The sequence below is a fragment of the Enoplosus armatus genome, chromosome 3 (assembly GCF_043641665.1).
Source record: "Enoplosus armatus isolate fEnoArm2 chromosome 3, fEnoArm2.hap1, whole genome shotgun sequence".
Classification (NCBI taxonomy): Eukaryota; Metazoa; Chordata; class Actinopteri; order Centrarchiformes; family Enoplosidae; genus Enoplosus; species Enoplosus armatus.
This window is the reverse complement of record NC_092182.1, coordinates 23,091,760-23,118,529: the sequence shown is the minus strand read 5'-3', so window position 1 is coordinate 23,118,529 and position 26,770 is coordinate 23,091,760. Positions and strand designations below refer to the sequence as shown.

The following is a 26,770-nucleotide window of genomic DNA, read 5'->3' as shown; positions in this document are numbered from 1 at the left end:
ACAAGCATGGCTGTCTTAGTAAATGTAACTTCCAGAAAAACGTACTCTCTTATATTTGGGCCAATAACAGCCAATCAGGCAGCGTGCGGTTCCCCACAGCCTGACAGGCTAAACTCAGGGCAGAAAATGCCCTTTAAAAGACACTATCCCATCCATCAGCCAAACACTCGGCCTGTTTTTTGTCAACCCCACAGAGGTGTCAGCATGCAACTCCGTCGTCATGACGACCGCCCAGTAAACTGCCCCTTCTTCAACTGTGGCTAACGCTAAGCACAGGTCACCATGGCAACAGTAAACATCCAGGAGGCCCGGGGTTGATGCGGCGACCTGAGCGTGTGTTCATGTGAAGTGGAAGACGGTTTGATCCCTGCAGCTCCTGCAGTAAAGAGATTATAACTAAAGAAATAAAAAAAATAAAAAACACATGAAGATGATGATTTGGTTTGTAATTTTACATTAAATCAAATGATATAAAAAAAACCTATTTGATAAAAATGTAAGATAAAATGAAGGTAATACTTTAAAACTCAATTAAATTATTTAAAATGAATAAAATAAAGGACAATTTCACTGAGCCCTGTTCCCCATAGTTACTGTTGCTATGTCTGTCAAGCTGTCCACTCTCACACTGCACATGTGCAGTTTACAATGAAAAGACATACAATCGAAATGCTCCTTGATTTCAGACATAAGTTCAGAAAAGCTGCTTCTCATTTCTAGCTGACAACCTTTACCCAAATGTCAACTTCTGCTAGATGATATTTAACATTAGCCTAAACTCTGATATCATCCAGGACTGGCTCCCACTCTGTGAATGTTCCAGTCGTGAACAGGGCTTTTTGTAATGTAACCTGTAACCTGACAAAATAATGTAGGTAGCTAAAGATGTAGTAACTCTTGGCTTTAGAAGTAACGCTAGGTTATACTGTACGTCGTAAACTAGTTAGCCAAAAATGCCATAAATGTTAATGTTAACAGCTTACGTTGGAGCAGATAAATACATTGTTTAATCCAGTCCTTACACTTTTGCTCTAGTGTTCTTTGTTTTGTAGCAGGCTCAGTGAAGACACGAGCCTCCAAACCCTTTGTCTAGAGTATCTTTTTTACTACAGCCCCATGAACACAGCTTCAACAAGACTTACAGACCGGCTGTATCTAGTTATGGTTGCTAAGGTATGATTGCAATCTACAATCATCTGCATGTAAACAAAAAAATAAACAAAGCAAATATATGTTTATATCATAGTGGCGGTCATCTGTATTGGATATCTGTAAAACATGGTTTTGAGAGGACTGTTTGAGAAGACTTTATTCTGCACAGTGTTGAACTAAAAACAGTAGAAACTTCAGGAGAACAGCACAGTGGAAACTATAGGACATCCTGAACGGTCACCTGGTCACACACACACACACACACACACACACACACACTGAATACTCATCCAACCTTTAGCCCCACGGTGATGATCTTTTACAGTCAGTCTGATTTTTCAGTCACAAGTTTGAGACCCAGTGGTCAAACAGGAAAATGAGTTGGTCGCAGCGGCGTACGCACAATAATGTAACTGTCCGCTGACTCTGTTCGCTTCTGATCATTTTTGTTGTCGTAAGCATCGCCATCGCCCATGATATCACAACCAGAGAGAACTTCAACAAGTCAAAGAAAGTCCAACCTGACGCTCCTGGTGGACACATGTTTTCAGAGGACGGCCAGGTCGTGGCAGCTCTTGGACCGCGCTTTGACCGCCATGCGCTGGTTGTTGCGTGCTACCAGCCGGTCCAGGAAGCGCCGAGCCTTCTGGGTAAGGCTCTCTTTGCGTTTGTAGATGGAGCGTCGGCGCTGGACGGCCTCATTGCCGTCCCTACGGAGGCGGATCTGTCGGACCACGCCCTCGAACAGCTCGCCCACGTTGTGCTGCAGAGACGCCGACGTCTCAATGAACTTACAGTCAAACACCACCGCACACGCTCGGCCCTCTGGGATACAAAGACAGAAAGGGAATAAATTATTACACTAGAATCAGTCAATCGTAACCCGTTATTAATTTGTTATATATCAATATCTGTACGTATGACCTGTGACCTTTGACCCCCACCTTCCACAGCGACCTCTCTGGACCGGACCAGGTCGCTCTTGTTGCCCACGAGGATGATGGGAATGTTTTCGGCCTGGCGGGTGCGTCGCAGCGTTATACGGAGCTCAGCGGCGGAGTCGAAGCTAGAGCGGTCGGTGACGGAGTAGACGATGACGTAAGCACTCCCAACCTTTAGACAATCGTCCTGAGAGGAGCCGTCCCCCGCCTCCTGACAGGTAGAGACACACGGACACAGAGAAAGAGAAGAAGAAACATCTTATGTCATGAGATGTAGTCCCTTCAGTGTGTTCTGGATCCAACCAACAGAAAAGAGCTGTAACATCACAGCGTTACGAATGCTCCACAATAAAAACCTCTCTGTTTTTTTAAACCTCTCTGGAAGGCATTTATTGTGAAGGAGGAACATGAAGTTTGCTTCAACAACTGAGTTAAGCAAGTTCTCCTGTTAAATTAAATTTTGTGAAAAAATAACAAAATAATACTTTGACCTTTTATTTCATGATCTCAACATAATTATACAACATTGTTGTCGTTATCTTATGTGGATCTGAACATGAAACCCACAGAAGCCAAATTGTCCAGACAGGTTTGAAATCAGCCACATCAGGTCCCTCTGAAGGACGCCACGTACCCATAATCCTCTGTTTCAATCTGACATCTAATGCTCCACAACTGTACTTCATCAACACACACTGTACCAGTCTGTCGTTCTCCCAGGTATCCATGACGATGAGTGTGGTTTCCTCTCCATCTACTGTCAGTGTCCGCTCGTATGTGTCCTCTGTAACAAACAATAAACAACAAGACTTAAAATCTACAGCCGTACCAGCAGCTCTGTGAGGCTAATCTTTGGCACAGTGGTGGTTTGAGCTAAATGCTAATGTTAGCATGCTAACATGCTGGTACGATGTTTACATTGTCCATCATCCAGTTTAGCCAGTGAGAATGCTAACATCTACTAGCACTAAACACAGACTGAGGGTGATGGGAATGTCAATAGTTTTGCAGGTCATAAACCAAAGTATTGACACATTAAAACCTGATGATGGTGCTAAATGAAAAGTCAGGGGATCAGAGTTATGATATTTATACATTTCATGGCAATTTATCCAACAGTTGTTGAGATATTTCAGTCTGGACCAAAGTGGTCGACCGACCGACCAACATCACCCAGAGCCACGACGTGAGCATGGCTAAAACCAGTAAACAACATGGAGGACCATAAACAAGTCACAGCTGACTTTTATATCTGTGATCATAAAGAGACAAACAACAACCTGGTAAACAACAACAACAACAACACAATTAATAACTTCAGGCAAACAACAGCAACAAGAACAACAAATACATGTAAAACTAAAGTAGAAAGTGTAACAAGACCCAGAGCTCAGTCAACCTGAAAACTAACAGCAGACAGGCTCTGCCCCCTCACACCATGTCAGACTATCATGGATCAATACAGGATGTCAATCATGGCCTCAGGCCAATCAGCACGTGACACAGGAGCTGATCAATGATGTCAGGTCAGTCAAGGTTGTGATGTCAGAACAAAGTCAGAGACAGAAACTGAGCACCGATCTTTTGAGGACTGAGCTGAGTATGAAAGCTGTAACACAACAATAAAACATGGCCGAAAACACTGAAGGGGTTCTTCAGTGATTCAGTCTGTCACTTCCATATCAAGTTGTTGGATTCAAGAGACACTCAAAATCTGAGCAGCAGAGGTCAAAGGTTGAGAACTAACCATGACCAGTAAACAGATCTTAACATGGAAAATTAGTGGAGTTCAACATTTTGGGAAATACACTTATTGCCAAGAGATAAGTGAGAAGACTGATACCACTCAAATGACTGTACACTAATTAACATGTAACCGTACAAACAAACGCAAGTGTAAAAACAACACGTCACCATTTTATGTACTGGACTAATTCATGGTAACTTAGGACGAGTTGCTCAGCAACCAGCAGGTTACAAGACCAGATACATATTAATTAGTGAGCTTTTGAGATGCTGGTAGGTGGATTTTGTTACGTTTGGACAGAGCCTGACTAGCTGCTTCCCCCTGTTTCCAGTCTTTATGCTAAGCTAATTTAGCCAGCTTCTGGCGGTAGCTTCATATTTACTGTAACAATTTTGGTAACTCTTCTTCTTCACCTGCCAGTTTTTCCTGCCATAAAAAAACATCTCCTGCTGCCCAGAAATCCCAATGACCACCATAATAAAAAATACATGTGTAAAGCTGTCGACAGGAAACCAACAACTGCAAACAATATCAGTTGTTATTCTTTGCATTGGTTGATAAACTGACTTGTTTTACAGCAGTATCCGCAGCAAAATCGACTTCTTTCTAGTTTATAGCTGTTCTCCTCCAATGCCACGTTCATCATTTCCTCTGCATGTTTGCATCATTTCCTGTCCATGCAGGAAATCTGAATATTGGAACATCTGATATGATGGAAATCTGTGTTCTGACGATAATTTACAGAGTGCAAATATGTCAATATTGAAGTGTCAACAAGAAAATGTATAAAATATAGTATTTGTTTAAAGTGACAACATTCAAGATCAACAGTTAAATTCGATAAACTAATCAGACCACCGAAACATAACATCCCACCTCCAGGTTGTTCATCTTTCTCTGTGATCCCGGCAAAGATTCCTGCGAGGCTGGTCTTTCCAACGCCGTGGTCGCCTAGCAACACCACTCTGTAAACACAGTCCGAGTCACTTTGCGAGTCGTCCTCCGAGTCTGAACTCCACTGGGCGCGATAGTGGAGGGACTTGTCTCCAGGGTGATAGGACGCCGACTGTCCCAGAGGAGGGTGGCTGCGCTGGAGGCGGGGCTGCTCGGGGTCGGGCTGGGTGCTGCTGGGGAACTGAGGGTCCTGAGTCCAGGATGGGTGCTGGTAAAAGTGGGCGGGAGGAATTGGCGTGCTGCCTCGCCGCCGCAGGGGTTCCTTTTCTCTCTGGGTGTTGAGGGTCATGTTGCTACGGTAACAACATCAGGACAGGAAGGGCCTGAGGGAGGAGAAACAGAATGAAGTTTCAGAATGAAGTCTGGTTCACTATGATCTTTAAGATTTGTGAAAGATCTTTTGATTGACATTCAGAATGGCCAACCACAGAGTGTTACTCTGGCGTGACCAATCTAGTCTCAGTCTTTCTGAAAAGCCGAAACATGATGCTGTTTTCTCTCCATATTCTGAGACAGCGGTCACCACCAGTGTACAAGCAAAGATCACGTCTGCCGCAGCCCAGCAGTTTAACTTTAACTCACCTTGCTGCAGTGATGTAGAAGCGTACTCCAGGGTGTGTCAGTACACTGTGACATCACTGTTGGGTGTGGTTACAGGTGCAACAGACTGGAAACTTTCAACCAGTGAAAGTACGACATTACGCTGTACGCTGCCATTTTAGGCAAGTTTCTCTTATAAAAGAAATATTGTGTCTCAAGAGACTTCCTGTTTAAATAAGTGTATGTTCTGCTTTTCATTCTACACACTACTTTGAACTCTCTCTTTTGTTTTGTTTGTGCGAAACTGGCAATATTCTTTAAAGATCAACCTAAGATCTCATTTCATTTGATTTCTGTTTTCACGTCTTGATAGGGGCGTGTGGCCTGGAGCAGAGTGAACTACCTCAGGGGGCATGGGGGTACAAGACAACATTAATGCCAAGAACCTGGATTTTGTCTGGTTCAGTGCAACCTGCTCAGTTCACTAACTATTTGTTTATTTGTTTTAGCTAGCTGATGAAACACTAATTGACAGAGATAAAAGCATGCTGTTGCACGAGGTATGTTTAAGACACATAGCTTATTTTGAACATAGTTACACTATGACTTAGTAAAAACAGGGCACCATACAAGAGTATAGATCTTAAAAATTCAAACCCTTTCTGAACAATTGTTTCCAATATTTACATTGGGAGCGCACTTCCTGTGACAGGCTACATCCCTTTACATTGATGACACTCAGCATGCTTAGTATTGTGATGTAAAGTTACTGTTAGTAGTAGTAGATTTATGCTAGTTCACACATCATCACATTCCTTTCCCTTTTGTAAATAAAGCAGTCTGTTGTAGGCCTCTTACAATGAACAAAAGACTGGGACCAGAATCAGTTGAAACTACCATATATATATATATACATATACATATACATACATATATATACACACATACATATATATATATATATGATTTGGAACACACCTAGCTTGATTCCCAGGTCGAATCCCGGTTAACAGAAACTGAATGTGGCCATGAAAACCTCCAGTATGCAGAGAGAGCACGGACACACAAACCTCCTACAATAAATAATTCAAGTATTTAAAGGTGCCAAGTACGACAGTGATGGTGAGGGCGAGTCTGACCAGGTCAGAAAATCCTTCAAAATTACTGTTCATAACCAGTAATTTATTTCAAATTTCTGCTTATTTATCCACAACAGAACTACAACCACCAGACAGTCAACTGGTCAACGGTCAGAGATCACGGGTCTATCATGTAAAATGTCATACTGTATATGACTGCTCGTTAGCTAGTTGAAAAGAGTTAATGAACTACATCAGTTGCTCTTATTGAAGTGAGATCAACCAGAAACTCCTTAAAAAAACATGAGAAATTTACGTTTATAATTTATTTCCAAACTACACTTTACATGTGAAATATGTGTCACATGTCACATGTGTTATTAAATGTGAATTTGGTGTTTTTGCATGTATTAAAAAACTGAAAATCACGTGCTGATATAATGTGAATTTGTTTTTGGACATTTCATAAGTGAGAGACAATAATCAATGTGTGAAAAGGGACAGCTGTAAAACTTTATAACATGCAAAAATAACATGCAATAGATAGACAGATAGAGTAACTTACCGTACACCCCATGAACAGTCTTGTTTCTGTCCAGCCTCGGTAAATAGCAGAACTGAACTGAACCCTGTCTCTGTGTCTCTGGCGGTGTAACAGTACCCCGGTGCCACAGTAACCCGTCTGGAAAAAAAAAGTTCCACAACAGCGTTAAAAATTCAACAGTGGAATCACAGACTTATCTACCTCCCTCTGTGTGTGTGTGTGTGTGTGTGTGTGTGTGTGTCAGAGCGACAGCAGAGGAGAAACAGATGACAGAGGAGGGAGTGTGTGTGTGTGTGTGTGTGTGTGTGTGCAGTGTGGGTGTGCGTTGTTTTATCAGTGTGAGTTGGATTAGGAAACATTTCGGTCACTTCCTGTTTGACCCAAGAGTCACAGTTCGGCTTCATGAAACAGTTCAGTCAGGATAGCCTCGTTTACATATAAAACATTATAACATTTTATTTTTCTTTGACTCCATCTGGGGTCAGATTAAGGATGAGTTTATAGTCATCAACACAACCCCCCAAAATACAGAAAACACAATGGACGGGATACAAGCTTTAAATATTCTGTTCATTTACCAACTTGAAAGTTACATGACAAGAGATGTTTCTTCTATATAGGACATGTTAAAAGAGATACTGATGGCCTTCTATGGCTGGGTAATGAAAAGATCTAACTAGCTAGCAAATGAAGGACTAGCTGATGCAGAACCATTTTTTCTAATTATCAGCTTACTAAATAAAGGACTAGCAATACAAAGGACCAATTAACAAACTAGCACTACATAGCTAACTGATAAAGGAACAGTTTACTAACTAAGTAGCTTATGAATGACTGATAAAGATACCAGTTTAGTTGACAAATTACTAACCTGTTTACTAACTAGCCAGCTGACAAAGGACCAGTTTACCAACTAGCTAGCTGATGAAGGACTAATTGATAAAGATACCAGTTTACTAATTAGCTAGCTGACGAAGGATAACCATTTTATCAGCCAGCCGACGAAGCTAACTGACAAAGATACCAGTTTACTAATTAGCTAGCTGACAAAGCATCACCATTTTATCAGCTAGCTGACGAAGCTAACTGACAAAGATACCAGTTTACTAATTAGCTAGCTGACGAAGATCACCATTTTATCAGCCAGCCGACGAAGCTAACTGACAAAGATACCAGTTTACTAATTAGCTAGCTGACGAAGATCACCATTTTATCAGCCAGCCGACGAAGCTAACTGACAAAGATACCAGTTTACTAATTAGCTAGCTGACGAAGATCACCATTTTATCAGCTAGCTGACGAAGCTAACTGACAAAGACACCAGTTTAGTTGACAAAGGACCAGTTTAAGTCAACTCCCTTTATTTATTAAGCACATTTAAGTTGTGTTGTGAAGTGCTGAACATTTTTAAGGCAAGGTTAAAAATCAGCAGTGTAAGAAGAAGCGGCAAATAGGACACATATTCAACAAACTGATGAAGGACTAACTGACAAGGATGTCGTCATCTATCTGACTTGGATACTATGATGACAAGCTAACTAGCAGTTCAGTAAGCTAAATGAAGAAGGTCCAGTTTAATTCGTGTTCAATCTAACATTTCAGATCCATATCGTTTTTCTCCGCTGTAAATATTTTCTCAATTAATTGATTAATTGCTCTATAAAATATAGAGAAAACCGGCACGTTGAAGTGAGAGATGTCCACTAGACGGCGCTATGACAAAACCCTGTCAGTATCACTCATTACAAATACAAAGTCAATACAGTTTTTACACAAATTCCGTATCATATTTCACTATTTTCAATGGTATTGCATACAAGCATGATTCTAACAATCTCCAAACAGGCTTACATTAGTAGGAGTGGTTAGGGGGAGATGTCTGCTTTGTTGCCTGGTGTTTCATAATTTAGATTTATCTTGAGTAACTTTTATATATTATATTTTTTTTCTGTCACAAGTGGGTTTCCACAGTTTACACATGAGCTGACATGGAAAATTAGATCAAAGACAAACACACATCACTTCCTCTGTGCCGGTGTGAGTGCTCTTACTGAAACTCAACCCATCACAGATGTTTAGATTTCATCCACCCCCTCAGTTTAAAAGTTTAAAATTTAAGGGGAGGAGTTTCCTCCCACATCACCATCACCTCATCCAATCCGGCTCCACCAGCAGCTCCATCAACTCCTTCTGCAGGCAGACTGATATCACTGGTGAGGGTCAGCTGAGTTCAGATGGAGTTTCTCTTTTCATTTTTAGTTGCATTTCTCTGAATACATGGATTTTCTTTTTGTCTTGTTATCCTACCATTAGAGTAACTGACCATTCACTAAGCCGATTGCTTTGCCCGATAAGCTTTATATTCTTGCACAGCAATTATGTGATTTACAATGATAATGTGGACAGATTTACCATCTAAATTCTTAGCATGTTTATCAAACAATGGGTCATTGATTTAAGACAGAAGTAGATGAAAGAAGCTGAACTGAAATGATAACTAGCTGGTAGTTTTTATCAGCTGTAGCTAGCTAGCTAATTAAGCTAAAGTTAGCGTCATGAGTTATGAGAAAATGCTGTCTCCAACTAACTTTTTAAAACCTGTAAAAGGGTCTTAAAAATGCACTTGATGGCTACATACAGCACATGATGTCATGCTAACTGACTGAAGCTAAAGCTAACAAGTCCTGAGTAACAAGTCACCAGTTGATGATCGATGTGAAAGACATTGAAATATAGAAACAATTGTTCTTGTATTGCAGTGTAAAGCTGTATAAAGTATTGAAATTTAATTCATGAAGTAAATGAATTTTAAGGCGCAGACTGTTTTGTGATTTTGTTCCAATGTAAACGTATATTGTTATATAGCGTATATCAGCAGGATTTCCATTCTCTACTACTGTAGGTAGTTAGCCGGACATGTAGCGTAATACACTGTAGAAACACACTGTTTAATCCATTTCTTACACTTTTGCTCTTTTATTTTAAGTATATTCTTTTAGCAATATAAAACATAATACAGTATGTTGATATTCTAATGGCACATTTTTAATGGCCTCTCCTAAATTTGATATTGTAAATTGTACATTTGATTTTCATATATTTTTTATTTTATTCTTATGTTTTATACCTTCCATTTTGGTACATTTATATGATTATTTTTATGTCTCTGAATGAGTTGGCACCTGATTGGAGAACATTACGTGCTCTCTTGAATCTCTTGTCTTTTATAGAAATATCACATCCATAAATCAACGACAACAAAAAACAATGTTGTAACTTTGCATTTTCTCTACTGAGGTGAAAAACTTTTATGAACAATTTCTGTCACAGAAAAGCACGTGAAACTGCCAAAGACATTATGAATGATTTTATTGTATACTGTTCCTGCTATAATTTGTAAATGCATTGCTGCTACCTGTTTGTCACTTATGCAGACCTGTGGTTACCGATACCTCTCGTCTAGTTCTATCAACAGTGATTTGTTAAACTGTTCTCTACAGACAGCTCAAGTGTTGAAATTGATTATTTGTAGCAGAACTATGTGGCACTAATAGACCTACTGTATTAGCAGTTGTTGTATTATGTGGAACATTGACTCCTGCTGCCCCCACATGGTCTCTGGAGGTATTGCGACACTGCTGCACTGAAACTGTTCAGTTTAATGGAGTTCTCATTTTCTCAGCCCTAATAATTTGTATTGCTACTACACGTGTATATGTTTGCATGCATACATATTGTGTTTTATCTTTTCCTCTGCTATATCCTTTACTAAGGTTTATTTGAACATGCTTAGATTTTTAATTGCACTTTGATGCAACCATACACTTTACACTTGTACACTCTGCCCATGTACAAAATATTTAATCTCAGTTGTGTTTGTTATACTTTGAATGACAAATATACTTGAACTTGAAAAAGTAAAAATTATTTTAAATTATGATCAGTTGACACAGAAAATGATTACTTTTCATCTTTAAGTCAAACTCTTCAGTTATATATGTGGACATATCTATAACGTGGTAAGTGAAATGACTGATTGTGTGTTTTAAAATCAGTGAATGCTTGCATGACCTGAGAGTAACATAAAATAAAATCTAAAATGACTAATGAACAAATTGGTTCTGGAAATCAAATCAACATAATCAAATCTGACACAATATTTGAGGTTGCCGGCAGACAGATTAAATTTTTTTAATTCAGTCAGTGTGTATTTTAATGTTATTCATATTAAAATAAAAAGCTGTTTATCCTCATAGTAATTACAGTTGATTCCTTGATTTCTCTCTAAAGTTGTGACTCATCATGTTGCTCCTCCTCCTCCTCCCAGTATGAACTGCAGGAGGCACACTGAAAGGAGAGAGAGGAATGCTGGGATGCATCTGACTGCTGAGGGCCGAGGTCGATCGTTTGATCCTGATTGGCGGGAGGAGGAGGAGGAGGAGGAGGAGGAGTGGCTGGAGTGGAGGACATCAATATGAAATGACTTAAATTAATTTATAAGATATAATTAAGTTTCACAAAAATAGATAAAAAATGACAGATATAAGGATAATTGAAATAATAACAATGAAAATCATGTGAAGTAAATGCAGTATTAAAGTAAAATTCTTAAACTAAATTACCTAATCACCTAATATTATAAGCTTCTGTGTATTATTTTTGTATGTATTTATGTCGTTGATTTATGTAAATAGGAATGTGAGTTTTGATCCATACAGACTTTCACCTGGAGGAGGATTTGCAACAGTGATCCATTTCCACAGTTTGTCCTGAAGAGTGTTCACTGTTGCAGGAGAGAGACAAATCTACATCAAGCTTCAGTCAAAGTCACTTAAAACCTGAATAATTCAGAAAAATCAGTTTTTTCCGAGGTTCAGATAGAAAATGTTAAGTCTCAGTAACGTCTATAGTTCATCTCAGCACCAGCAGGTGGAGCTACTGCTGACTGAACTGATGGTTCAGAGTCTCTGAAAGGAAGAGAACGACTGTAAACTCAAGAGGAAATGGCTCATGAACAGTTAAAAGTAAAAGTAAAGTAAAGGTTGAAAAACTCAAACTTTAAAGTCAAGCTTGTTTAATTTCTACCGCCCAGATTCGAATTAGATTTAATTTTATTCAGTTTTGTATTCTGTTCTTGATCCATTACAGCTTGCTTCAGAAATGCACACTCACACTTGTATTTATTTGTCTTATTATCCATCTGGACTTAATTGTCTAGTCTGTTTGTATATTTAGGGTCTGCATAAGAAGAAGGAGACTGTAGTGAACAGGGAGAAACTAACTGCTTATGGAGCTGAAAAGGTTTGATTCAATAACACCTACTTATTTTGGGAGAAGAAGCTGCTGTTGAAACCTCTGGCTCTGACCCAGAATCTGCTCCACGTTCTGCTCCAAGTTCGTCTCCAGGTTCGTCTCCAGGTTCGTCTCCAGATTCCGGTCCGGGTTCCACCTGGAGAAAGAATCGGTCCAGCAGCTGGTCCAGCAGCTGGTGGACATGGTCTGGCTCAGTTCTGATGGTCAGGATGCGAGCAGGTCTTCCTGCCGAGATCTTCAGCTCTGTGAGGTTTCTGAGGAATCAGAACCCACAGGAACGCTTCAAAAGTCCATCGCTAAAAGCCTAGATTGTGTTTCATAGACGATCTGGCAACTTGAGTATATGGATATATGGATCTGAGTATGACAATTCATAATAAAGTTTGAGGGCCATACAAATTATGGGAGATTCCCTGGAGAAACAACGAAACGGGAGGGTGCTTCAATTACTTCTCCAGCTAGCTGCTAGCATCCCAATATGCAAAGCCCACCTGGCTACAGGAGCTGTTTAGCTCAAAGGCGGAGGCATCTGTGGGTTCTTACCTGTTTTTGCTGCGTCTGAGGATCAAGCAGAGAACCAGCAGAACTATGAGAACCAGCAGCAGAACCACCAGGGACACAAAGAAGAGTTCAGAGGTCACCGTCTGCGTCATCGTCCCACTGATATCTGAACAACAGGGGGCAGCGATGGGCTCCTCAACACTACACACCTGTTTTGGGAAAAAAAGATAAATTAACATTGAAGTTTAGAGTTTGTTCTTCAACACGAGGCACATTTAGTGCCTGTTCTGGAGCTTTTGACTGTGATCGAAAGCTCCAGAACAACTACTACATGGACCTTGAGGAGAGTGTTTTCTCAATAGACGGAGATTGTTCTTGACGCCTTTTCCCTCTGATTACTTAACGAACACATTGAAGTTGTAAAATAAAATTCACATCTGTGTCATCACTTTTCTCATCCATCCCTGACCGGTCTCTAGCCCTGATCCAGGACCTCGTCATCTCCCAGAACATGATCATTTCAGTCAAACACCAGCTCAAGAAATTTGTTACAGGAATAATGTTAAAAAATACAAACTCAACTTTACATTTTTAACTCTGCTACTGGTAAGACTCTAAGAACAGATACAGCATCAGGATGTTTGTTCATTTTGTGGCTGTGATAAACACTGCAGCTTCTACACGACACTAGCAGTACTTCACACCAGCAGTCTGGTGAAACATAAAGCCACAGTGATACGTACAACTGTCATTGTAAAATATCTTCAAGCATGTCATGATTTGTATGTTTAACATACCTGCCTCTCCTGTTGGGATCCTGTACTTTGAAGGACGCAAGTGGTTTGTTGTTCAGAAAGGTTAAACCCTGAAGTTGAAAGAAAACATTCTGTTCTGTTTGAATTCCTTAAACCAATCAAAGTTGTCAAATGGCCGGATGTAAACTACACTAAGGTGATCATCATTTTAAACTACGGAATATTATTTTTGTTCTGGCAGCATCTTCAAGTAGGAACTGTCAGCGATGTGGAGAGTTCGGTTTAATTCGTCCTCACCACCACAGACTCAATTACTCTGTTATTACCGATTGTCTATGGAAGCCATCCACAATTCATAGAACCATAATTACATAATCAACTCTGGTTTAGAATTTGAAAAGAGATCGAGAGCATGTAACCGAGTCGTGCTTCAGTTACTCATGAATGAAACGAGCTGTTTCTCCACCGATGTAGACGTTTGTATGTGAATGCATTTTTAGCCATGCTGGCGGCGTGGCTCCAGGGATGGCAATGTTAGTCCGTTAGTCCAGATTGAAATATCTCAACAATTATTAGATGGATTGAAATTTGGTACAGTTATTCGTGGTGCCCAGAGGGTGAAACCTAATGACCCTGGGGATCCTCTGACTTTTCATCTAGCACCATCATCGGCTCTAAATTGTAATTTGTCCAATACTTGGGTTTACGACCAAATACGTGCAAGACTGACATTACTTCAGCTGTACTTTTTGTTTAGTGCTAATTAGCACATGTTAGCAGGCTAACATGTGTGTTGATGAAGTACAGTTGTGGGTCATTAGCATAGCTTTAGACTCACAGTCTTGTTTGAATGTGTGAAGGCAGTGTTGGTGTCATGGCATTTTCCAGTTGTGGTTTTTTAAGTATCATGTGTTATTTTCCATTTCAAAATGTGTCATTTAAAAATCAAAATACTGTTTATTGGTTGCCTTCATCTATTTCCTTGTTTTAGTTATGGCCTTATTGTCCATAGAAGAGAAAAACTGTATTGATTGTTGAGAGAGGTTGAGGGGTTTTCCCATTCACTTCAATACAGTCAGAGTTTTATCACAGCAGCACCTAGTGGACATTAGAGAAACTGCAGCTACAGATCAACAAAACAGGAAACAGGAGGCAGGAGGTTTGTCAGCATGTTTTAATCAGATTAACGCGGATCAGGGAGTCAGTGGTTTTTTTTTACAAAATAAAATCCCATAATTCAACAGGAACAATGTACAATAGAAGACTAATATTATAATATATATCTGATATCCTTTTATATTAAAGCACCATCAAACACAGTGGTCATCGTTATATTAATCTGTAGGATCTGTAACATAAAATTTCCTAAATTAATACTTACATTCAAATTTACCCTGATAGAGAATTATTAGGCACCTTGTTGATATAAATAACGTTTTTTTTACAGCAAAGGTAAAAAATAACATGAAGGATGATAAACGAAAACAAAGGAAAGGTCTAAAAAAGGTTGTAAACACAACAATCAAATATGTACACGGGTGTGTGTGTTCAGACAGCATTATTGGTGTTGTTGTTGTTATTGATCTCCATCTTGCTGATCAGTTCGGTCACCAGCTGCTGCACAGTGTGAGAGCGCAGCCGACCGACCTCCAGGACGCCCTCATGATTCACACTGTCCGAGTCCTCGTAACTCTTCACCACCTGTCACAGATCAGTCAATCAATCAAATAAATAATCAGTCAGTTAATCAATGAATCTTTAAGTCTGCCAGGCAGAGAGTCAGTTAATCAATACATTGATGTATTGATCGGTGTGTTTACCTTATTAGTGATCAGAGAGAGGCCGAAGACTCTCAGACCGCAGTGAGTTGCCACGACGACCTCAGGAGCCGTACTCATACCTGTAAACACACAACAGCTGACGTTACTGAAGTAACTGAAGTTACTGTTGCAGCTGAATAGTCTGTAATCCTCATAAAGTATTTTATCTATTGTAAGTTATTTATCTCCTCCTTTTCCATAAGTATATTCAGGAAATGCAAAAACATGGTCTTGATCCTGGTTTATGTGCTGGTTGCTATGTACACTCTGCACAGAGGACAGCGGTTGGGGTAACAGGATCATGGAGATAATATAAGTTATACATTCAGAAAAGACTTCCTGCTCCTCAGAGGATGAACCCATTATATTCTAATGACCAGTAAGGCTCTGAGAAATGTTAAATCATCAGGATGTTGTTTGTTCATATTGTGGCTGAATGTGTGTGTGTGTGTGTGTGTGTGTCTTACCGACAGCGTCCACCCCCAATCGATGCAACAGTCTGGCCTCAGCGATGCTTTCAAAGTTTGGCCCACCCACCATGGCGTACACGCCCTCCTGCATGAGGCCAGCCACGCCCAGCTGCTTGGCGATCTCCATTGCTAGGCAACGCAGGCCTTTGTCATAGCAACCTGACATGGCCGGGAAACGAGGCCCGAACCTGTAAACAACAAATAATAAACCACAATAAGCAACAACTGAAACAAAGCCCTCAACAGCAATACAACAAAGCAACAAACAAATACTTTGTTACTATGACAACTGAGTCATTACAGTATGATGACAATAAACAACAACAGTGTGACAAATAGTTATATAAGACACAAACAATGAATTTAAAGACAAACATCAAAAAGAAAAACAAATAATAACAATGACACAGACAACACATAAGCAGGTTTATGTATCTTTACTTGTCGTCGTTGGGTCCGCTCAGCGGGTTCAGACCGACCAATCCGGGGAAGTTGACGTGGTCTTTGATGATCATGATGTCACCAGGCTGGAGGCCGTCAGCCAATGAGCCGGCAGCGTTTGTCACAATCAGAGTCTCCACCCCCAACAGCTTGAAGACTCGAACTGGAAATGTTACCTGATGAACAGACAGACAGGCAGACAGACAGACAGGTCTCTCGTCATTGGTAATCATTTGTCTCTCTTCCTGTTAAGGTTCGTTGTCATGGAGACAGTTGTTCCTCACGTGATGCAGGATGTTGCTTGAAACTCTCTTGAGTTTAAAATTTCAGGCAGCGTCTCCCGTCAATTACATAATCTACCAATCAGATTACTTTACTGTAAATGGTGATGTTTTGGGTCTTTTTGCCCTCAGCGCAGCCTTCCAGGTAGAACTTCCTCTACGCCTGTGAACAAATCCTGCTTCCAAAAAATCCTCTGATGTGTCAGAGGTATAATAAATTGTGTTGGAAATTTTGTTGTGAAGGAGCCTCTGTAGAGCGCCAACTAGAGGACAGTCAGTTCTTCTCAGCATGACACATGTAACCGCGCTCAGCTACACTTCGCTGTAACTGGCCGGTTCTATCAACCCCTCGACTCTGCGTTGTGTAAATAATGATGATGAAGAGGCTGGTTTATCTTTTTGTGCCGCCGTTTAATATCTGAACGGGAACAAAACATGTACCGGTCAGTTTCTTAGTTGGCTCGATTCAGGCAGCTCACACACAGCACACTACAAAAGATCAACAAATTATTTTAACATTGATGCTAGCTAGCTAGCTAACTTAACAGATGTGTTATACCGTTAATTGTACATTTTTACCACTTAAAAAGTACAGTAACCCATTTGTAACTCTTCTAATTAATGTTTCCGTAACCCACAGTGCATATATGTTCATATGGCGGACATATAGACATTAATACACCACATTTGCCTACAGTGCTGTGCACAGCAACCTACCGCGGGCATGTCTTTCACAACTGGCAATGCCTCTAAGGTGCCAGTGGCATTTACCACCCCTGAGGGAGGGCGCCCTTGAGCCAACAAATCTACATGAAATAGCAAGTGGAATCAGATCATACAGACTCTGTTACACACACACACACAAGAGTGTGTGAGTGTGTGTGTGTGTGTGTGTGTGTGTGATATCGAAGTAAACAATAGCAGCATTCACCGGTCTGCTAAAAGACTGCATGTGACCAAACTCATGCATGACCTGAGCCGGGTTCACAAATACAGACACACAGACACGCATGCATGTACACATGCACACGCACACGCACACACACACACACACACACACAGATCATATTACAGGTTCAGTCTCATGCTGCTGATTACGAACAGTTATATTTGTGACTGAGGTGCTTTAATCAGCTCAAAGTGTGTGTGTGTGTGTGTGTGTGTGTGTGTGTGTGTATAGTGTTTGCCATATGCAGATATTATTTGTGTTTACTGAGTTTAAATCAGCTAATTAAAGGGGGTTATGTGCCGGACCATTTCCAACCACTGACCTCTGTAAAATGGTGAATTGTTGTTTTTACACGTTGTTATTTGTACGGATTAAACAAATGAGATACAACGTGTTAATTAATGAGCTTTAGGTGCTGGAAGGTGAATTTTGTCATCAGACCAGGCTGTTTCCTGTGTTTCCAGTCTTTGGCTGCTGGTGGTTGAGAGTGATATCAAAAAGCGGAATAAGTATTTCCCAAAATGTCGAAATGTCGAACGATTACTTTAAGGTTAGTGATAGAAACGTGTGTGTGTGTGTGTGTGTGTGTGTACCTTGCAGAGTGGGTGTCCTTCATACATGTGGAAGCGACCCTGCATGCACACACATGTCTTCCCCTTCAGCTCCCCGAAAACCAGCCGACCGGCATGACCCTGCACTGCAACACACACACAGTGACAGTGTGAGTCAGGATAACGGTGAGAGACGGATATAGTGACGGTAATTAACCCACATACAACGTGTAAATCTACATGTAAACCAGACCTGTAGCCAGACAGCTTTCTCTTTCAGTGGAGCTATGCTAGCAGTTTCCCCCTGCTTCCAGTCTTTGTGCTTAGCTAGGCTAAACACGTCCTGACAGGTACTATCCACGCATGTTTCTTTTAATTGTGCCAACATTTATAGTCGGGATGAATTTCCTCCGGATCAGCTGTTGTTTGTTGCTCAGTTTGAGGCGGTTGATGAATAATTGCCAGATTGATCAACAATATGGCTCTTTGATTTCTGGCAGGTCAGACATTTTGGTTGGCTGTTTTTTCCCCCCCGCAGTGTCTGCTCAGCTTTAGAGACTAAAAGCACAAACAGTTTGTGAATTCTACACAGATGAAATTTAACAGATTTATTAAATCACAAATCTTGTCTGTTCAGCTGAAAACATTCAGCTTTAATTGTAATTTGCATTCTGTAGGTCATGAATTTAACATTTATATAGAAAGTACTGAATTTATATATGAAAACACTGTTTATCAATAAATTAAACATAGCAGTCAATCTAAGTGTAAAATATGAGTGAATATGTGGTGAGCAGCATGTTGTAGATGGCTGTCAGTACCTGTGCTCTGTGGGAAGCCCGGTATGTCAGAATAAGCGAAGGAGTCCTGACACTTGAGGGTGTCAGCGAGCATGCCCAGTCCGGACCCGCAGATGATCGCTACCTGGGGGCGGTGCTTTGTCCGAGACATCAGCCAATCGGCTGTCTTCTGGTATTCGTCATGACTACACACAGGAAGAAGAGAAGACAGGAGGAAATTATTTTAAATCATTTTAGGTGAGTGTGAATTCACTTTGCCTCCAGACCAGATCTGATCACGTGGTGCATCATCGTCATCATCATCATCATCATCATCATCACAGGAGAAAATGTGTTTTAGATGCAGATGGAGAGTCTGAGCTGTGGAGAGATGAATTGCTGCTCTTGTTAACTGGTGGAGCATCGTGCTGCTGTCAGGGTCTGTTCAGGTCCACCACAATCTGGATCAGGTCTAATTACCCACAGGTATATTCAGACCGGTTCTGGCTGCTTTCGCTTCTGGTCTCTTTTTTATAAAAATGTATTGCATATGCATGTTGGGGTCAGGTAGTTTTCCACAAGTCAGCTTAAATCAGATCCAAAGACCTCCACTGTGAAGCCCTCGGATACGCATCCATATGAACCAAAATACTGCAACGTTAATGATATTATTAGCCTTTTAGCGACAGAAGTAGGAACAATTAAACACACTTCTACCTCTAGAATACAAGTAACAGCAACATCCATTTTTCCACAATATAACTCAGTCTTTAATTAGACCCTCCCTGCCTCCGAAACACCCCAGTATGAAACTACTGCCACAGCAGTCGGCTAATTTAGCTTAGCATAAAGACTGGGGGAAACAGCTAATCTGACTCTGTCCAAAGGTCCCAAAACCCACCTAGCAGTACCTCTAAAGCTCAATAATTAACACATTATTTCTCATTAATAGGTACAAAAACTTCAGTTGTGTTTCCCAGTCCTGTACCCTGTAAGTACCCACTATTTACAAAAATACTTTGAGTATAATTTATACCTTCTTTCCTCTATAATGCCCAGTTGTTACTCCCTCGTTTCCCATAGTCTCATTCTCTCATTCATACAATGAAACTACACCGTAAACCACAGTCTGATTTATAAATATTACCACCACCAACGGAACAAGAAAGCAGAAAAAGACACATTACTTTCCTCTGATCTTTGACTTTTTTCTGAATTACTGAACAAATGCACCTTTTCAAGCTTCTGAAAATCATTCAAAGAAAACAATCCCCATTTGTTTGAACTGGTCACAGTAGAAATATGCAATGACGAGGAGTCACAAGTACTGTAACACTGTTCAAGTATGTTGAGAGAAAGGTGTTGATGTTAGTTTCAAAACAACAACAACAACAACAACATTGTTATAAAAAGACACATAAAACATAATAAAGGAGTTTTCTCACCTGATCTCTTTGCTGTGCATGATGGACGGATGACAGACAACAGATGATGATGAAGAATATAAAGCAGACTGATGTGTGTGTGTGTGTGTGTGTGTGTGTATAAGTGTGTATGATGGAGGGACAGTCAGAGTGCGGCCTGCTCATGCTGACCGGCCTACATATTTACTAGTCACATGCTCCTGATTGGTCAACAACTCGTCCATTCATCGGCAGCAGCCAATAGGACTACGGTGTTGTAGAAATGTGTGTGGGTGGATTCCTATCGAAACAGGATTTGTTTTTTTTGGGGGGGGATTGTGTAAGTGGCGTCACGCCCCCCCCCCGACAGTAACGTGATTTCACTTTTTTGTTAACTCACTCTAACTCTGACCCTGAGGCTCAACACACACACACACACACACACAGTCAGCTGTGACTTGGTCGTGACCTCCAAACACACTCTCATAACAGTTATGAATATTGATAAGATAAGATGAGACAGACGATACCACTCCCACAGCCAGCCGTTAGCTTAGCATAAAGACTGGAAACAGCTAGCCTGACTCTGTCCTACGGTAACAAAATCCATTATTAGCCTCTCTTACAACCTGCTTGCACAATTAGCAGGTTATCATTGATAGCCTCAGCTTGCTTTAGTGTGTTAGTTTGCTTGGGAATTAGTCAGCTAGTGACTCATAATTAGCTTGTAACTTCATTTAAATATTTCAAAACATGTAGTGAAATGTGCCAAATATCTATAGAATCTATAGGTTCAGTTAGCAAGTTAGCAATTCAAAGTTTAGCTTTAGCTTTAAATGAGGCTTAACATCAATGAATGTGCAGCACATTTACATTTAGTTTTATTCTTCCATAGTGCGGCGTGATTAAAGTTACCTGGACCCTGTCAACACCGTCAGGTCCGGACCCAGAGCTGGATTCAGCCAATCGGAGCTGAGATGTGACGGTTTAACAAGCAGCAGCTCGTCGGTCGGTTCTCTTTTAATTGAAACTTCACATCGAGTCTCATGACTGTTTACACACCTCACATGTTCTGCTGCTGCTGCTCTGATCAGCCGCTGCTAATAAGGCTCATGTGCGTCTGATGGAAGAGGGCCAGAACTGGACTGGAACCAGAGGGGAACTTCAACCAAAGGGACCGGGTCCGTTAAACTGAAAACCTGAGACCTCATATGTGATCCTCGGTACACCTCCACCTGCAGAGAGCTGATTTAAAAAGCACATTTATGCAACAGGAATGAACCAAAAATCCACTCACTCCGAGATACAAAGTTTCACGTGACACTGATGATGTTTCTCCTGTCTGAAAAAAAACAGATGAAACTGCTATTTTAGTTTGACACGTGCCACCGTGTGTGTGTGTGTGTGTGTGTGTGTGTGTGTGAGTTAACAGGAGCCATGTGGAAGCTAGTTAGCAGGTTAATGAACAGGGCACAGCTGGTGATTTGACTTTTATCCATGCTAGCAGCTCTATGGATGGCAATGTTGGTCAGTTGGTCCAGACTGAAATATCTCAACAACTATTGGATGGATTGCCATGAAATTTGGTACAAACATCTGAGGTCCCCAGAGGATGAATCCTAATGACTTTTCCTCTGGCGCCACCGTCAGCTTCACATTTTTTGAGTGAAATCTCAACAACTGTGTGTATGGATGCCTTGAAATCTCATACAGAAATGAATGAGCCCCTCAGGACGACTTGTAATAACTTTGTTGATCCCTTAACTTTTCATCTAGCGCCATCATTCAATTTGTCCAAATCTTTGGTTTGTCCCCCTCAGCCGTAGCTCACGTTTACTGCTAATTAACAAATGATAGCATGCTAACACACTAAAACACCAACGTGCACAGCCTCACAAAGCAGCTGGCATGGCTGTAGACTTTTAGTCTGAGACTGACGACGAGCATCAGCCATTTTAACAAATGTTCCAAAACGACATGTTTACGTTCAGGTGAAAAAGCCCTCTAGTGGTCATGGTAATCACGACTAGAGCAAAGGAGGAAGTCAGGTGATGTTATTATAGAGAAGAAAAGTCTGCGGACGTCGGAGGTCAGAGTGGAAACAGCTGTTTGTTTTCTGTTTCACGCCACAAATCATTGTTGGTTTCTTTTAAACACGACCATGATTGTTCCATAACCACACGTTTATTATTGTAACCATGACGACGAGGGTATCCTAACCTTAACAAAGTCAGTATTTCTGTATTTCACGTCTATATTTCATTCTAGAGGGTGTGGACACTCAATGTATTTTGGTGTTTAACTTGGAGGACTTGTTGCTTAGTCTCGTTGATATTTTAACAGCGAATCAAAAGACTGAATCGTAAAAGTTTAGCTAGTTTAAAGTGACTAAACCACATCACCAAGTTGTACTGCTGCTGTTCAAGACTTTAACAGATAAATTTGTGTCACATGTTGAATTCACTGATATCTTCCAGTTCCAGTTTCCTCTGCTGCTCTGTGTTCTGGATGCTGCTGCGTCTGTGTGTTTAATGCTCAGCTGAACGCTCAGCATTACTGGGTTCCTTTACCTCAGTCACAATGTGAAAAATGTGACCGCGTTCATTAAAATGTCATTCAGATATTTGGCATTCTTGGACGTATGTGATGTACAAGCAGTCTGTCGTGTCCTGCACATATTTTAATCCTGCTGTCTCAGCTCGACGAGGCCAGAAAACATATAAAAGGTACTTCACACAGCACAGGTAAACTATCAGTAGTAGTAAATATCTAGTACTAGTCCAGGACATAGGTCTCTAAACTGTCACCAATGGACTCTAATTTCACACAGCTCAAACTTAGAAATAGTCCAATGTTGAGATCAGACTACATGATATCAGCCAGATAATGACCTGTCCGACGTGTGGCAACGGGAACTAACGAACTTTAATACACCAGACGAAATTTGGCGCACCTTTTTGTTACAGATTGAAATGTCTCAACAACTATTGGATGGGTGGACCTTTTTCACAGCAGACATTTTGGCATGACATAGTCGTGACAGCACAAGTGTAATTGATAACATTAGAAATGGCTGCATTCCGTTTAGTTGAGCTAGTTCCAGGACCCTGGTTTTGTGCATGCTGGCTCACTGGTTTTGCTTACTGGAACACTTCATGGAACAGATCCATCGTTAACAAAAGTGGTTTCACTGTGCGTTTCCTGCTTTGACAAGTCAAGATGTCTGCTGTGAAAAAGGCCTATTGGCACAAATGTTTGCACAGACATTCCTGGTCCCCAGAGGATGAATACCAAAAACTTTGGTGAACCTCTGACTTTTCCTTTAACACCATAATCAGGTCAAAATTTGAATTTGTCCAATACTTTATTGATTTATGACTAAATACCTGCAAAACTAATTACATTCAGCCTCAGCTGTACTTTGTATTTAGTGCTAATTAGCAAATATTAGCATGCTAATATGCTAAACTAAGTTGTTAACAGTGGTACCACTTTGATGAGAACGATGATGTTTAAACTGCACAGAAATAACAACCAGTTTCTTACATCTTCTGGATCAATTTTCACATCTTTGTTCAGCCAACAGGAAATATAACAATAAAGGATGGTTCACAATTGTTCAAGTCTGTCTTAAAACAACAGTCAGCTGCTCGTATGAGCAGTGAAACAGTTTGTACGTGCAGTAACGTTTCGTCCTGCCTAACATGGACATTAAAAGATTGTTTTCTTATGTGATTCTAATGTAAGAGATGTGGGACAACAGCCGACAATTCTCATAATTTTGGGATGTCTATTAGTTTTTTATTAGCCTAATCTTTCTTTCATCAGGTGGGTATTTCTTTCACATTTACAGTCTACTTCACTCTAAATTTCAAGCGTATAATCATGCTGTTGTACATCTGTTTTGCAGCTGGCCATTAAACACACTGATGACAGAACAAAAAAGAATTGCTGTTCATTCTTTGTGGAGCTCTGTAAGTTTGATATTACAGATAAAAGTTGTGTCTTTTTGGCTTTCTGTCTCTGTGTAAGTAGGACAAACAGTCAAACTGTGCAGAGACTGACGTGTGTCTCTAAAAACAATGTGAGTGAAATCCTGAACACGTCAGAGAATACTTCAGATTCTGTGTGAGTCGACTCAGACCGTCTGCTGCATGTTTGTGGTCCACAAACTGATGAAGGAAGGTTTTATTTTGTTTCTGACTCGGAGGGAAACTGAAGTTTTGTGTTTGTGCAGAGCGTCGTGATAAAAACTGTGACGTCTGAATGACACAGCAGGAACAGAGAGAGAAGAACCGGTTGACATTTGAGATCTCAAGATATCACTATAACTTTGAATAATAATAGCAACTAATCATAATTTTACAGTTACAATTGTGTTAAACTAGATCACATCTAGTGAAAAGTGTTCTGGACTAAATGTAGTCACCATGAGAAAAGTCTGCAGCAGGAGTGAAGAGTGTGTTTCTAAATATAAATATCCAGTGTTTTGTTAATGTTGAGCAGGTCGTCACTTATTTTATTTTAATATTCCCAGAAATAAACAAAATAATTTTTGAAAAACAAAAAATCAAGTGAGACAATCTCAGATCAAGTTTTTACAGCATGAGTGTGATAGTGAGGGGTCAAAGCTGAAAGCTCAAGGGGTCGAGATATGACAGCGTGTCATTTCATTTCAAACTAGTTGTGTCACTGATGGTCATGGTCTGTTTGTGTGTGTGTGTGTGTGTGTGTGTGTGGACAGCCAACACTAATCAGAGAGACACTGCTGTGACCCATGTGACGGAGAGGCCGCTCACTGAGAGAGGTGGACAGAGGACAAGAGGACACAGTCATATTAGATTAAATCTGCAGCTCACGATTTTTACGTCCAGTGTTTACAGCTGATACAGGAAGTCACGTGACCTTCGTGTAGAGACCAGTGTCAGTGGTGGAAGAAGTATTCAGATCCTTTGCTTAAGTAAAAGTACTAATACCACACTGTGAAAGTACTCCACCACAAGTAAAAGTCCTTCAAAACCTTACTTAAGTAAAAGTATGTAAGTATTATCAGCAAAGTTACTTGAAGTATGAAAAGTAAAAGTACTCATTCTGCAGTAACACGTGTCTCTGTCAGTGTCTGGGTGAATATTACTGCTGCATTAATGTCTCATTTTACTGCCGTAGATGTTTAACTACTTTATGTACTGTTGTTTTTACACGCTGTTGTTGCAACAGATGAGGATATGAAATACATCACGTTTTTACTTTTTTTATTCCAGAGGACACAATTACCGGATTTTCTCTGGAAAAAGACAAAGTACTGCAGTTACAAAGAAAACTCTGGACTGAGACCAGAATCAACTGATAGTAGACTAAAATAATGGATTTTGGGACTTGATTTAAAAGAACTGAGAGTTGTAGAAGAGTTTGTTCCAGATTTGTGGTTCATAAAAACTGAATGCTGCTTCTTGGTTTTGACAGCAGACGTGTCCCTGATGATCCCTGGTGATCTGGAGGGTTCGTCACGGAGCAGCAGATCAGAAATCTAAATCAGTCAGTGCTTTATAAACCAACAGTAGTACTTTAAAGTCAAACAGGAAGCCAGTGTACAGATCTGAGAACAGGAGTGATGTGATCCACTCTCCTTTGTGGACCACTAATAATTTATTTTTTGAAGTACAAAAAAATGAAACCCCTGCAGGATCGTGAGGCTCTGCTCGCTCCTCATCCTCACTGCAGCTTCTAACAAAACTCGCACACAAAATGATTTCTGCAGATGACTTGTGACCGTCAGCTCACGGTCACAAGTTTGGATGCCAGCCGGCCCCTAGCCGCACTACAGCGAAGACCACGTAGGGTTTCATCACAGTTTCAACGACGCCAGGATGTGGGACACTGTGATGCACTCGTCTGGAAATAAACCTCTGACTACCTTCAGTGTGTACACTCATCACTATGTAACATCTCAATGTAAATACGTAATAATGACATTTAGGGTTTAATCATCGTAGTAAATTATGCTATTTTGTGATTTCTGATTACTTAAAATAACCCAATACACGACAGAAACAACAGCAGGGAGAAATGTTCAGGACATTTTTGTAAAGTGAGGACAAAGTGAAGATACTTTGTCCTCCAGATTTACTCATTGAATGTGTTAAATATGGCGGCGCTGTAACATATTTTAAAATGCCTTTTCACATTTTCTGGAGAGACAGAGAGAGAGAGACGTCTAAACCAGTGTTTCCCAAACACGGGGTCCTGACTCGCCAAAGCTGCACAGGGGTCCCTCTTGATTTTAAGGATGTAAGAATTTTTATATAAAATAAGATCTACATGCATTTAATTAACGTCTGTGGAGACGACAACAAAATTTAAAGGTTATTTTATTTATAAGTTTATATCTTAATTTATTTATTATAAAGCCAGGCAGTTTGGACTATTAAAACATATGAATGATAGTGAAATTAAAATAGTATTATAATACATAGAAAGAATTGTGTTCCTAAAAATATCGTCTTATACATCCACAGGAAATAGAATATTCAGAATTTTATAAAAATTGTTT

The 26,770-nt window shown here is 40.4% G+C and overlaps 2 protein-coding genes across 2 annotated transcripts; both read right to left on the bottom strand.

The window, feature by feature from the left end:
* Positions 1 to 1,699: 1,699 nt before the first annotated feature.
* rem1 (RAS (RAD and GEM)-like GTP-binding 1) lies at positions 1,700 to 5,083 on the bottom strand. The gene is made up of 5 exons (XM_070903070.1): positions 5,018 to 5,083; positions 4,717 to 4,975; positions 2,795 to 2,877; positions 2,097 to 2,304; positions 1,700 to 1,977 (listed from the first exon to the last, which is right to left on the bottom strand). Exons 1-5 carry the CDS (start codon positions 5,081 to 5,083, stop codon positions 1,700 to 1,702), a joined length of 894 nt encoding a protein of 297 aa, XP_070759171.1.
* Positions 5,084 to 15,074: 9,991 nt separating this feature from the next.
* Positions 15,075 to 20,282, bottom strand: pnp4a (purine nucleoside phosphorylase 4a). The gene is made up of 7 exons (XM_070902599.1): positions 20,263 to 20,282; positions 18,860 to 19,023; positions 18,081 to 18,184; positions 16,258 to 16,433; positions 15,814 to 16,004; positions 15,347 to 15,426; positions 15,075 to 15,227 (listed from the first exon to the last, which is right to left on the bottom strand). Exons 1-7 carry the CDS (start codon positions 20,280 to 20,282, stop codon positions 15,075 to 15,077), a joined length of 888 nt encoding a protein of 295 aa, XP_070758700.1.
* Positions 20,283 to 26,770: the final 6,488 nt, after the last annotated feature.

Coding starts and splice junctions, on each gene's coding strand:
- rem1 (XM_070903070.1), bottom strand. CDS start 5,083: ATGACCCTCAACACCCAGAGAGAAAAGGAACCCCTGCGGCGGCGAGGC. Junction 2,305..2,794: donor CCTGGGAGAACGACAGACTG/GTACAGTGTGTG, acceptor TCTACCTGTCAG/GAGGCGGGGGACGGCTCCTC. Junction 1,978..2,096: donor CAGAGAGGTCGCTGTGGAAG/GTGGGGGTCAAA, acceptor TTTGTATCCCAG/AGGGCCGAGCGTGTGCGGTG.
- pnp4a (XM_070902599.1), bottom strand. CDS start 20,282: ATGCACAGCAAAGAGATCAG. Junction 16,005..16,257: donor AGCGGACCCAACGACGACAA/GTAAAGATACAT, acceptor TGTTGTTTACAG/GTTCGGGCCTCGTTTCCCGG. Junction 15,228..15,346: donor TCTCTCTGATCACTAATAAG/GTAAACACACCG, acceptor GATCTGTGACAG/GTGGTGAAGAGTTACGAGGA.